Source organism: Morus notabilis, unplaced genomic scaffold (genome assembly GCF_000414095.1).
Source record: "Morus notabilis unplaced genomic scaffold, ASM41409v2 Scaffold6, whole genome shotgun sequence".
Lineage (NCBI taxonomy): Eukaryota > Viridiplantae > Streptophyta > Magnoliopsida > Rosales > Moraceae > Morus > Morus notabilis.
Window position 1 is genome coordinate 8,885 of NW_010363960.1, and position 12,203 is coordinate 21,087.

The window sequence follows — 12,203 nt, forward strand, 5'->3', positions numbered from 1 at the left end:
TTATTCATCTAGACACAAAAGCACATTTATGTTTGGTAGGAAAGAAAAGTAGAAGGGAGGAAGAAGGTGGAGGAATTTTAGGAGAGAAAATGAAAATGTAGGTTGTTTGGTAGGAGAGAAAAGAGAAAGGAAGAGAAAATAGAGTGAAAAAAAAAATACATGTGGACCCCACCATTTTTTTTCTTTTCACAAGTGGGCAGAAAATGTGATGAAAAATGGTGACAACTCATTAAAGTGAGCAAAGTTACTAAACTACCCTTTTCTCCATCAACATCCAAGCAAAAAATTTAAGGGTATAAAAGTAATTTACGAGTAAGATTTTTTCTTTCCTCCCAATTTAACTTCCAATACCAAACAAGTGAAGGTAAGCTCATTTTCTTTCCATCTTCTCATACCAAACAACATAAAAGAAAATCAATTTCCTTTCCATCATTGCTATTTTCCATCACTTCCATATTTCCTTTCTATCATATTTTCTTTCCATCCTACCAAACATAGCATAAAGTTTGATTAAGTTATTTTGTCTTTTTTTAGTTTTTTTATTTTCATTTTTCTAACTTTTTTCTCTTAGTTTTTAACCCCTTCCATTTTTTTTTTCAAGTCCTTTCTTTTTATTTTTTTAATTTTTACCTTAAAACTTATTTATTTATTTAATTTAGTCATTTTTTTTAATAACTACAATATATTCAATATTATTACTATTCTTCTACCCTTTCTTTTTTCTTCCTTTTTTTTCAACAATTTGTATACTATTATATTAAATAAGTCACGCACACGAAACACGCATTTTTTACTAATATTATATTATAGAGGAGTGTTTCTTTTTTAGCACTATTTAAGAATTTGGTCAGTCTGTTTTGTCTTCTTCTTCATCTTCATATATATATATATATATATATATAACCATTGGTTATAATGGGCAACTTCTTTTTTTATATAATTCAAGATTTTTAGTACAATTATCACTTATCGTGCTCTAATAAATTGCCTCATAAATTTTTAATTTTAACACTTATCGCTCAAAACATACTTAACTATTGCAATAATCCCTTTTTGTAAATGGCTGTTAAAAAATTAACAGAAGTTAGCACTCGTAAGTCATATGTGATTTTTTAAAGGGCATAATTGGTATTCTATATGTCCAAACTATTAAATAGAATATTAATAAAAAATTTAAATTAATCTTAGCCATCTATCTCTTATTCTTTTATAATCACAACCATTGGATATAGAAATCCTAAAGCCCTCTTATTTTCTTTTGCCTCTCTCTTTCTTCCTCCATGTAAATGATATACGACAAGAATTATCATCCATTCTGCCTCTCTTTGCGCTTGGGCCTGCCTCTCTGTCTTGACTTTCGTCGTCCCCGACCTCCATGTTGGCATCATCTTCGCCCCCTTTCATGATATCTCTCCGTTGGAGATAGCCGTTCAATAGCCTCAAATTCGTCAGATTCTAGAAAACTAACCAGTTCTTCTCATCGAGTTCTCAACTCAGAGAGAGAAAATCACAGTCTCGTTTAGTCAATTGGTGGTCAAAGTGTTGTAGGAGAGGATCAATTTGGGGGAAACCAAGATCGGCACGTTTTTATAGAGGCTGAGGAATATGATGGAGCTTAGAATGAGCACTGCGGTGGAGAAAACCGGCGTCGACGAAAAGGACGTTGAGGAAAGTGGTCTCTGATTTTGAAATAGAGTTTATTGTGATGTGATTTATAAGGAAAATTTATCGTAAATATGTTTTGTAAAGAATTATTTACCATAAATATTTTTAAAATATTCTAGTTACCATAAATATCTTCAAAAAATGCTATTTAACTGTTTTGGAGAAATACAAAAATGCCACTCAAACGATGCCATCTTTACATTTATATTATTCAATGGCATAATATAATCTATTTATGTTTCAGTGGCATAAATGTAAAGCTTTTCGTTTAGATGGCATATTATTTAATTTCCTCCAATTTTAACTGTTTCACTTGTTTGCAAGTTGATAGCTCGTTTTAGTCCTAAAGGCCCAAAATACATAGGCCGAAAACTTTTGGGCTAGAAAAGCGTAGTTGCAAGGCCCAGAAAGTAGGCCCATTCTGCATTTCGCATTACAAAGGTCCAAAGCGTTTTCAAGAGGAACAGAATAAAAAGCTTCTTATTATACGTTAGGGTTTATAGAAGTTGCTGCTTCAGCCGCTGGAGTACTAGTTCTTCATATTTGCTTCTGGTACCAAATCTCTCACTTTCTCGGTTTACTTTTTCATTCCAAGTTTATATTCGCCAATTTCACAGTTCGTTAACTCGCTTATTAATCTGTTACTATGAGTTTATAGATCTGTGGCTCTATGTTTGTTTCCCGAGAAAACGTAGGAAATGTTATAGATGGAAACAAACTCTGGATTTTGCGTGTTGTGTCTCCTTCACGCGGAACTAGGTCTTAGATCCAACATTTCTTTGGTTCTCTAGAACTTCGACGCCCAAATGGCACTTCAATAATTTTTCAACTTTTAGGCATATGATTAAGTTTTTATTTTTTATTTTATTTTTATTTTATTATGGTACGCGTCATCTTTTTATTTGTGTATTGATTTTATCTTGTTTTATTTTTTGTTCTTACTTCGCAGGAGGCGCTTCTGTGGAAAGGGGTTAAGGTTCAAACATGAGGTATGTGAATTTTTAGTTTTGTTTTTGTTTTGTGTTTTTTTTCCTTAGTCGTATTTTGCACAATGTTTGGCAATAATTTGTCGCTGTTTTTGCTTTATTTTTCCTCGGCTCAAAATTCAGGATAGTGGTTTATGGAGTTCAAAGAAAGATTATTGAAAATACGATTCAGAATCTTTATGATTGTGTAATTAACATTATGGATAATCACATAATATCTCAAATCTTCTTGAAATATTATAATTAACCTTTTTAGTCTCATGCAGATCGTGATGCAAGAAAGTATTTTTTTTTTTAATTATAAATTTTGGCCTTTGATTTGACTATTATGCTGTATCTTTTAATTTGTTATAGTCATGTGTTTGATTATTCGATGTTATTGTCATTGCTACAGTAAGCTCCAGAGTGATGTCCTCAGAGAGGCTATCTCTGTCATAATGAACGAATCGAAGGAAAAAAACCGGAACTTTACTGAGACAATCGAACTCCAGATTGGACTGAAGAACTACGATCCCCAGAAGGACAAGCGTTTCAGTGGTTCTGTGAAATTGCCACACATCCCTCGGCCTAAGATGAAAGTTTGCATGCTTGGAGATGCTCAGCACGTCGAGGAGGTAATTTTAGTATTCCTCTGCTAATTTTATTATGTTCTTGGTCGTACTAATCTCACATCGTGAATTGATGTCCAAATTTCGTTTGATTTATTCTTTTCTGTTTTTGATATGTGCATTTTACTAGCTATTTCTGTTGTAACTTTATTGGTTTATTTAATTTTTCAGGCAGAGAAAATAGGTTTGGACTACATGGATGTCGAAGGGTTGAAGAAGCTCAACAAGAACAAAAAATTGGTGAAGAAACTAGCAAAGAAGTATCATGCCTTCTTAGCATCAGAAGCTGTTATCAAGCAGATCCCTCGTCTTTTGGGCCCTGGTCTTAACAAGGCGGGTCGGTATATTATTCTGTTTTGTAATATTAATCTTGAAGAATCTGTTTAAAGTAATTTCTGTATCGTGTTACATATGTCATGGTTTGTTTTATTTGTGTTATTCTCTTTCTTTTTGCTTTTTGTTTAGATGAGTGTTTCTAATACTTCTATGCCACTTCACTCTTGGCATATTGAGCAATCCGCTTGGAAAATTTAGAATTAGCATTTTCTTTGTTTAAATATGAAGCACTTACTTGACACTCTTTTGGTTCATGTTCGCTTCTGAATTTGCACTGTTATTTATTTGTTTTTTGGTTAAAATTCAGTTCCAAAGCTTTGTTGCTTGTGGTTTTATTTTTATTTTTTTATTTTTTTAATCTTCCATTATCCAATTAGGCAAGTTTCCAACCCTTGTCACTCACCAAGAGTCTTTGGAGTCTAAAGTGAATGAGACAAAGGCAATGGTCAAGTTCCAGCTTAAGAAGGTTCTTTGCATGGGAGTTGCTGTGGGAAATGTCTCCATGGAGGAGAAACAGATCTTCCAAAACGTGCAGTTGAGTGTTAATTTTCTTGTTTCACTCTTGAAGAAGAACTGGCAAAACGTAAGTTGATTTTACTCTCTGAGCCTTATTATTTTTAAATAACAAGCATCTTTAGGTCTTTTTTTTTCCTTCTAAATTTCGTTTATGGGTTCATTATGTGTCTTTGATGTGGTATAGGTTTCTGGGATATGTAGTTATTATAATTTATAATTAGTTTCTAGCTTTCGTCTCTTCAACAAGTGTTTTTTTGCAGTATTCTTCTTGGGCTTGATGCTTTGATTTGTGCGTATAGAATTTATGTGAATTATCAATCGATTAGAATTCGTATGGATAGTTTAGGATGTTTGAATGATATTTCCTTCATTTTCCCTCATTGCAAAGCATTCTAGTGACTTACCTAGGTAATTATGGTGCACGCTAATTTGCTTAAGGAATGGAACAAGGTTCTAAATTTTGAGTATCAACACCACTTCTATGTAAAATTACAATGAGAGATTTATTAATCTCAAACGGAAAATCATGGTTTAAAGATTTTGTTCACACTTGAGTGCGAGCTACCATATGGTTTTGTTTTATGAAAGATTTGTTTGGTATATGATTTTTATTCTATGGAACAGGTGAGGTGCTTGTACCTGAAGACTACCATGGGGAAGCCACAGCGCGTCTTTTAAAAAGTGTTCTCTCTTTTTTATGGTGGAGTCTTGTAGGGTGAAGTTTTGCTATGTTGATACTGTGTTGTGTCCGAATTCTTTAAGGGCATTTTTGGTTGGTGAGAATGGAAAGGAACACAATTATTTTATTTGCGTGACTTTGATGCAAAGAACAACCATTTCATTTGAATGACTTTCTATCATTTTGATGGAATTGTGACTCCTTATTGAGAAGAGAGGAATGACAATTCCAATTTGCATTTTATTAAATTAAGGAGGAATGATAATTCCAATTTGCATTTTATTAAATTTTCCATGATCGTCTTGTTTTTCCCAATAGCTGCCTCCGGGTATATAGTGGGTTGATTGGACTTCCCTTCTCAGCCATGGGAACATTTTTGGGGTTGTTTGGTTGAAGGATTCGTACTCCGATTCGAATCATGGTTCATAATTCGTTACAGTGTTTTCTCTCACAAAAAATATACATAAATTAAAAATAGTTCTAATTTTATGATTCTAATCCATGAACCAAACGTCTCCTTAGTCTCTATTTGTTTTACTAGTTTAGTTCAATTCAACTCAATTTAAACAGTGAGCATAGTTTGAATTGTTGTTTGGTAAACATGCAGTTAGAATTATATTTTTTGTTTTAATTGAGTTAAATTGCTCAATTTAGAGTTTAGTTTCTTCATTAAGTTTCACTGTTCAATTTTTTTTAACAGTAAAAAGTATCCATTTTTCTGCTTTTTGTACCAACTAAATACAAATTAGAATTTTATTTTATGTTTAAATTAAAATTTTAATAACACATTTAAATGTCAATTTAAATTATAATTTAAATCATACAATTTGAATTTTTTTGTAAAATTTAAATTTGCAAATTAAACTGGAGTTTAGACATTGTTAAGTCACTGTTGTCAAAGAAATCTGCACACGGTCCTCAAAGAGACGGTCCTCGTTGCAGGTCAGAGACCTAGACCCAAATCTACGGAGAGAATTTAAAAAAAAAAAAAAAAAAAAAAAAAAAAATCCCTTTGTACTTTGTAATGTTATTTACCTATTAGGAATTCAAAAGAGAGAAAAAAGGGGGGGAAAAAATTAAAAAAAAAAAAAAAAAAAAAAAAAGAGGAGGAAGAGGATAAACCCACTTCCTTCTATCAATATAGAAGAAGGATAAACCCACTTCTATCAATATAGCCGTATAAACCCACTTCCTTCTATCAATATAGCTGTATAAACCTACTTCCTTCTATCAATATAACCGTATAAATCCACTTCTTTCTATCAATATAACTGTATAAAGCGAAAATTAATTGCCCATGTGATGAAGAATCCATCTGTCTAGATGATAGAATAAACCAAATGCACGAATGAAATTATAATTTTTCTTGTAGAAATTGTAGGAAATGGCCACTTATGAAATAAAATGATAGAAATATTAAAAACCTGTTAAAAAAAATATGCTTTTTTAAAATAAATTAAAGTAAGATTCTTTGCTCTCCGTGCATCGGGACCAAAGGTTGCTCATTGTTGTTGGACAACAAGAAGCTCTTCACGCCACATTGAAGCCTAGCGACCAATTTTGATGAAGGCCAGCGAACCAGAATCGAGTTCTGCAGTCCTGCAAATCAGTAATGATGAGGATCGTCCCAATTAGAAAAATCCCTTGGTTTCTCCCAAAATCACAAGTAGATTTTGTCACACGTCATTTCTCTCCCGACAAGCATATCGTTGTTTTTCCCCCGCAAGCAGATCACCCTCATTGAAACTCAGTGACTCCACGACGACGTGTTCATCGTGGAGATTTCTTCGTGACAAAGAGGTTTTCCATTTTGTATCTTCAATGGGTAGCAGCGACCGCTTAAAAAGGATATGTCATATGGTTTCCCAAATGGTAATGATTTGGGATCTAAGTATTTTGGTTTTCCAATTGGAACTAATTTGAGATTTAGGGTTCGGGTTTTCAATTTGGGTTACTTAGAAAAATTAGGGTTTTCTAATTATAGTAAATAAAATGTGGTACATACTGTGATGAGAAATTATAAATTTTAGGTACACAATTTATTTTTTAAAATGTTTATATTAAGTAAAAAAAATAGTGTTTTATTTTTTAGATTCAATACTTTCATTAAACAGCCAAATCGGGGCAAATACAAAAAACAAAAAAAAGTTTTTTTAGTTATAATAACAAATAGCAAATATGTGCCGGTTTTTTTTTTTTTTTTCTCTCACTCTCTCTCTTAATGAGGACCAAATAGAAAATGCAATTGAGAACAAGTAGTAGAACTTCTGATGCCCACAAATTATTCAGAAAAGCAATCCGATAAGATCTGGCTACAAATGTAGAAAATATATGTATATACATGTTCTAGCTTGTCCTAGAAAAAGCTTCAAATTAAGTGGCTTCTATTTGTATAGCTTCACTCTTCTTTTAATGGTAATTACCAAACAGCTGCCAAATGCCAATTGATCAGAACTTGTGAAACTTTTTTGGTGTCCCACAAAACACATCGAAAAAGCAATTACAATTGGTGCGTTTAGTAATGCTTCTTAGAGCACAAAATCACTTCTTTAGCCATTAAAAGTTGATAATAGTGTTTTGTAAAAATTATAAAAAAATGATTTTTAAAGAATTTTTGAAGAATCTACAGTTAAAATCAGAAGCAGCCAAAAGACAACTTTGACTTTTAGATTGTACGGGAATCAACATAGTACAATTAATTATTATCAATAAAATTATATTAAATAATTAATTATTACTAATATTATATTATAGAGGTGTGTTTCTTTTTTACCACTATTTAAGAATTTAGCCCGTCTATTTTGTCTTCTTCTTCATCTTCATATATATATATATATATATATATATATATATAACCATTGGTTATAATTGGCAACTTCTTTTTTTATATAATTCAGGATTTTTAGTACAATTATCTCTTAAACTTATCGTGTTCTAATAAATTGCCTCATAAATTTTTAATTTTAACACTTATCGCTCAAAACTTACTTAACTGTTGCAATAATCCATTTTTGTAAATGGCTGTTAAAAAATTAACAGAAGTTAACACTCATAAGTCATATGTGGTTTTTTAAAGGGCATAATTGGTATTCTATATGTTCAAACTATTAAATAGAATATTAATAAAAAATTTAAATTAATCTTAGCCATCTATCTCTTATTCTTTTATAATCACAACCATTGGATATAGAAATCCTAAAGCCCTCTTATTTTCTTTTGCCTCTCTCTTTCTTCCTCCATGTAAATGATATACGACAAGAATTATCATCCATTCTGCCTCTCTTTGCGCCTGGGCCTGCCTCTCTAGCTTGACTTTCGTCGTCCCCGACCTCCATGTTGGCATCATCTTCGCCCCCTTTCATGATATCTCTCCGTTGGAGATAGCCGTTCAATAGCCTCAAATTCGTCAGATTCTAGAAAACTAACCAGTTCTTCTCATCGAGTTCTCAACTCAGAGAGAGAAAATCACAGTCTCGTTTAGTCAATTGGTGGTCAAAGTGTTGTAGGAGAGGATCAATTTGGGGGAAACCAAGATCGGCACGTTTTTATAGAGGCTGAGGAATATGATGGAGCTTAGAATGAGCACTGCAGTGGAGAAAACTGGCGTCGACGAAAAGGACATTGAGGAAAATGGTCTCTGATTTTGAAATAGAGTTTGTTGTGTTGTGATTTATAAGGAAAATTTATCGTAAATATGTTTTGTAAAGAATTATTTACCATAAATATTTTTAAAATATTCTAGTTACCATAAATATCTTCAAAAAATGCTATTTAACTGTTTTGGAGAAATACAAAAATGCCACTCAAACGATGCCATCTTTACATTTATATTATTCAATGGCATAATATAATCTATTTATGTTTCGGTGGCATAAATGTAAAGCTGTTGGTTTAGATGGCATATTATTTAATTTCCTCTAATTTTAACTGTTTCACTTGTTTGCAAGTTGATAGCTCATTTTAGTCCTAAAGGCCCAAAATACATAGGCCGAAAACTTTTGGGCTAGAAAAGCGTAGTTGCAAGGCAAAGAAACTAGGCCTATTCTGCATTTCGCATTACAAAGGCCCAAAGCGTTTTCAAGAGGAACAGATAAAAAGCTTCTTATTTTACGTTAGGGTTTATAGAAGTTGCTGCTTCAGCCGCTGGAGTACTAGTTCTTCATATTTGCTTCTGGTACCAAATCTCTCACTTTCTCGGTTTACTTTTTCATTCCAAGTTTATATTCGCCAATTTCACAGTTCGTTAACTCGCTTATTAATCTGTTACTATGAGTTTATAGATCTGTGGCTCTATGTTTGTTTCCCGAGAAAACGTAGGAAATGTTATAGATGGAAACAAACTCTGGATTTTGCGTGTTGTGTCTCCTTCACGCGGAACTAGGTCTTAGATCCAACATTTCTTTGGTTCTCTAGAACTTCGACGCCCAAATGGCACTTCAATAATTTTTCAACTTTTAGGCATATGATTAAGTTTTTATTTTTTATTTTATTTTTATTTTATTATGGTACGCGTCATCTTTTTATTTGTGTATTGATTTTATCTTGTTTTATTTTTTGTTCTTACTTCGCAGGAGGCGCTTCTGTGGAAAGGGGTTAAGGTTCAAACATGAGGTATGTGAATTTTTAGTTTTGTTTTTGTTTTGTGTTTTTTTTCCTTAGTCGTATTTTGCACAATGTTTGGCAATAATTTGTCGCTGTTTTTGCTTTATTTTTCCTCGGCTCAAAATTCAGGATAGTGGTTTATGGAGTTCAAAGAAAGATTATTGAAAATACGATTCAGAATCTTTATGATTGTGTAATTAACATTATGGATAATCACATAATATCTCAAATCTTCTTGAAATATTATAATTAACCTTTTTAGTCTCATGCAGATCGTGATGCAAGAAAGTATTTTTTTTTTTAATTATAAATTTTGGCCTTTGATTTGACTATTATGCTGTATCTTTTAATTTGTTATAGTCATGTGTTTGATTATTCGATGTTATTGTCATTGCTACAGTAAGCTCCAGAGTGATGTCCTCAGAGAGGCTATCTCTGTCATAATGAACGAATCGAAGGAAAAAAACCGGAACTTTACTGAGACAATCGAACTCCAGATTGGACTGAAGAACTACGATCCCCAGAAGGACAAGCGTTTCAGTGGTTCTGTGAAATTGCCACACATCCCTAGGCCTAAGATGAAAGTTTGCATGCTTGGAGATGCTCAGCACGTCGAGGAGGTAATTTTAGTATTCCTCTGCTAATTTTATTATGTTCTTGGTCGTACTAATCTCACATCGTGAATTGATGTCCAAATTTCGTTTGATTTATTATTTTCTGTTTTTGATATGTGCATTTTACTAGCTATTTCTGTTGTAACTTTATTGGTTTATTTAATTCTTCAGGCAGAGAAAATAGGTTTGGACTACATGGATGTCGAAGGGTTGAAGAAGCTCAACAAGAACAAAAAATTGGTGAAGAAACTAGCAAAGAAGTATCATGCCTTCTTAGCATCAGAAGCTGTTATCAAGCAGATCCCTCGTCTTTTGGGCCCTGGTCTTAACAAGGCGGGTCGGTATATTATTCTGTTTTGTAATATTAATCTTGAAGAATCTGTTTAAAGTAATTTCTGTATCGTGTTACATATGTCATGGTTTGTTTTATTTGTGTTATTCTCTTTCTTTTTGCTTTTTGTTTAGATGAGTGTTTCTAATACTTCTATGCCACTTCACTCTTGGCATATTGAGCAATCCGCTTGGAAAATTTAGAATTAGCATTTTCTTTGTTTAAATATGAAGCACTTACTTGACACTCTTTTGGTTCATGTTCGCTTCTGAATTTGCACTGTTATTTATTTATTTTTTGGTTAAAATTCAGTTCCAAAGCTTTGTTGCTTGTGGTTTTATTTTTATTTTTTATTTTTTTATGTTTTTAATCTTCCATTATCCAATTAGGCAAGTTTCCAACCCTTGTCACTCACCAAGAGTCTTTGGAGTCTAAAGTGAATGAGACAAAGGCAATGGTCAAGTTCCAGCTTAAGAAGGTTCTTTGCATGGGAGTTGCTGTGGGAAATGTCTCCATGGAGGAGAAACAGATCTTCCAAAACGTGCAGTTGAGTGTCAATTTTCTTGTTTCACTCTTGAAGAAGAACTGGCAAAACGTAAGTTGATTTTACTCTCTGAGCCTTATTATTTTTAAATAACAAGCATCTTTAGGTCTTTTTTTTTCCTTCTAAATTTCGTTTATGGGTTCATTATGTGTCTTTGATGTGGTATAGGTTTCTGGGATATGTAGTTATTATAATTTATAATTAGTTTCTAGCTTTTGTCTCTTCAACAAGTGTTTATTTGCAGTATTCTTCTTGGGCTTGATGCTTTGATTTGTGCGTATAGAATTTATGTGAATTATCAATCGATTATAATTCGTATGGATAGTTTAGGATGTTTGAATGATATTTCCTTCATTTTCCCTCATTGCAAAGCATTCTAGTGACTTACCTAGGTAATTATGGTGCACGCTAATTTGCTTAAGGAATGGAACAAGGTTCTAAATTTTAGTATCAACACCACTTCTATGTAAAATTACAATGAGAGATTTATTAATCTCAGACGGAAAATCATGGTTTAAAGATTTTGTTCACACTTGAGTGCGAGCTACCATATGGTTTTGTTTTATGAAAGATTCGTTTGGTATATGATTTTTATTCCTATGGAACAGGTGAGGTGCTTGTACCTGAAGACTACCATGGGGAAGCCACAGCGCGTCTTTTAAAAAGTGTTCTCTCTTTTTTATGGTGGAGTCTTGTAGGGTGAAGTTTTGCTAGGTTGATACTTTGTGTTGTGACCGAATTCTTTAAGGGCATTTTTGGTTGGTGAGAATGGAAAGGAGCACAATTATTTTATTTGCCTGACTTTGATGCAAAGAACAACCATTTCATTTGAATGACTTTCTATCATTTTGATGGAATTGTCACTCCTTATTGAGAAGAGAGGAATGACAATTCCAATTTGCATTTTATTAAATTTTCCATGATCGTCTTATTTTTCCCAATCGCTGCCTCCGGGGAATATAGTGGGTTGATTGGACTTCCCTTCCCAGCCAGGGGAACATTTTAGCTTCTATTTGTATCACTAGTTTAGTTTAGTTCAACTCTGTTTAAACAGTGAGCGTAGTTTGAATTGCCGTTTGGTAAACATGTAGTTAGAATTATATTTTTTGTTTTAATTGAGTTAAATTGCTCAATATAGAGTTTAGTTTCCCCATTAAGTTTAACTGTTCAATTTTTTTTAACAGTAAAAAGTGTCCATTTTTTCTGCTTTTTGTACTTACTAAACACAAATTTAAATTTTATTTTATGTTTAAATTAAAATTTTAATTACACATTTAAATGTCAATTTAAATTATAATTTAAATCATACAGTTTGAATTTTT

General features: G+C 32.4%; 2 protein-coding genes across 2 annotated transcripts; both read left to right on the forward strand.

The window, feature by feature from the left end:
- The first annotated feature begins 2,140 nt into the window (after positions 1-2,140).
- LOC21397770 (60S ribosomal protein L10a) lies at positions 2,141-4,993 on the forward strand. The gene is made up of 6 exons (XM_024170337.1): positions 2,141-2,217; positions 2,615-2,654; positions 3,046-3,265; positions 3,431-3,596; positions 3,973-4,178; positions 4,736-4,993. The coding sequence occupies exons 2-6, from the start codon at positions 2,650-2,652 to the stop codon at positions 4,787-4,789; spliced, it is 651 nt and encodes a 216-aa protein (XP_024026105.1). The 5' UTR covers positions 2,141-2,217; positions 2,615-2,649; the 3' UTR covers positions 4,790-4,993.
- Positions 4,994-8,894: 3,901 nt separating this feature from the next.
- Positions 8,895-11,822, forward strand: LOC21397771 (60S ribosomal protein L10a). The gene is made up of 6 exons (XM_024170336.1): positions 8,895-8,964; positions 9,362-9,401; positions 9,793-10,012; positions 10,178-10,343; positions 10,727-10,932; positions 11,490-11,822. The coding sequence occupies exons 2-6, from the start codon at positions 9,397-9,399 to the stop codon at positions 11,541-11,543; spliced, it is 651 nt and encodes a 216-aa protein (XP_024026104.1). The 5' UTR covers positions 8,895-8,964; positions 9,362-9,396; the 3' UTR covers positions 11,544-11,822.
- The last annotated feature ends 381 nt before the right edge of the window (positions 11,823-12,203 follow it).

Coding starts and splice junctions, on each gene's coding strand:
- LOC21397770 (XM_024170337.1), top strand. Junction 3,266..3,430: donor ATGCTCAGCACGTCGAGGAG/GTAATTTTAGTA, acceptor TTAATTTTTCAG/GCAGAGAAAATAGGTTTGGA. Junction 3,597..3,972: donor CCCTGGTCTTAACAAGGCGG/GTCGGTATATTA, acceptor TTATCCAATTAG/GCAAGTTTCCAACCCTTGTC.
- LOC21397771 (XM_024170336.1), top strand. Junction 10,344..10,726: donor CCCTGGTCTTAACAAGGCGG/GTCGGTATATTA, acceptor TTATCCAATTAG/GCAAGTTTCCAACCCTTGTC. Junction 10,933..11,489: donor TGAAGAAGAACTGGCAAAAC/GTAAGTTGATTT, acceptor CCTATGGAACAG/GTGAGGTGCTTGTACCTGAA.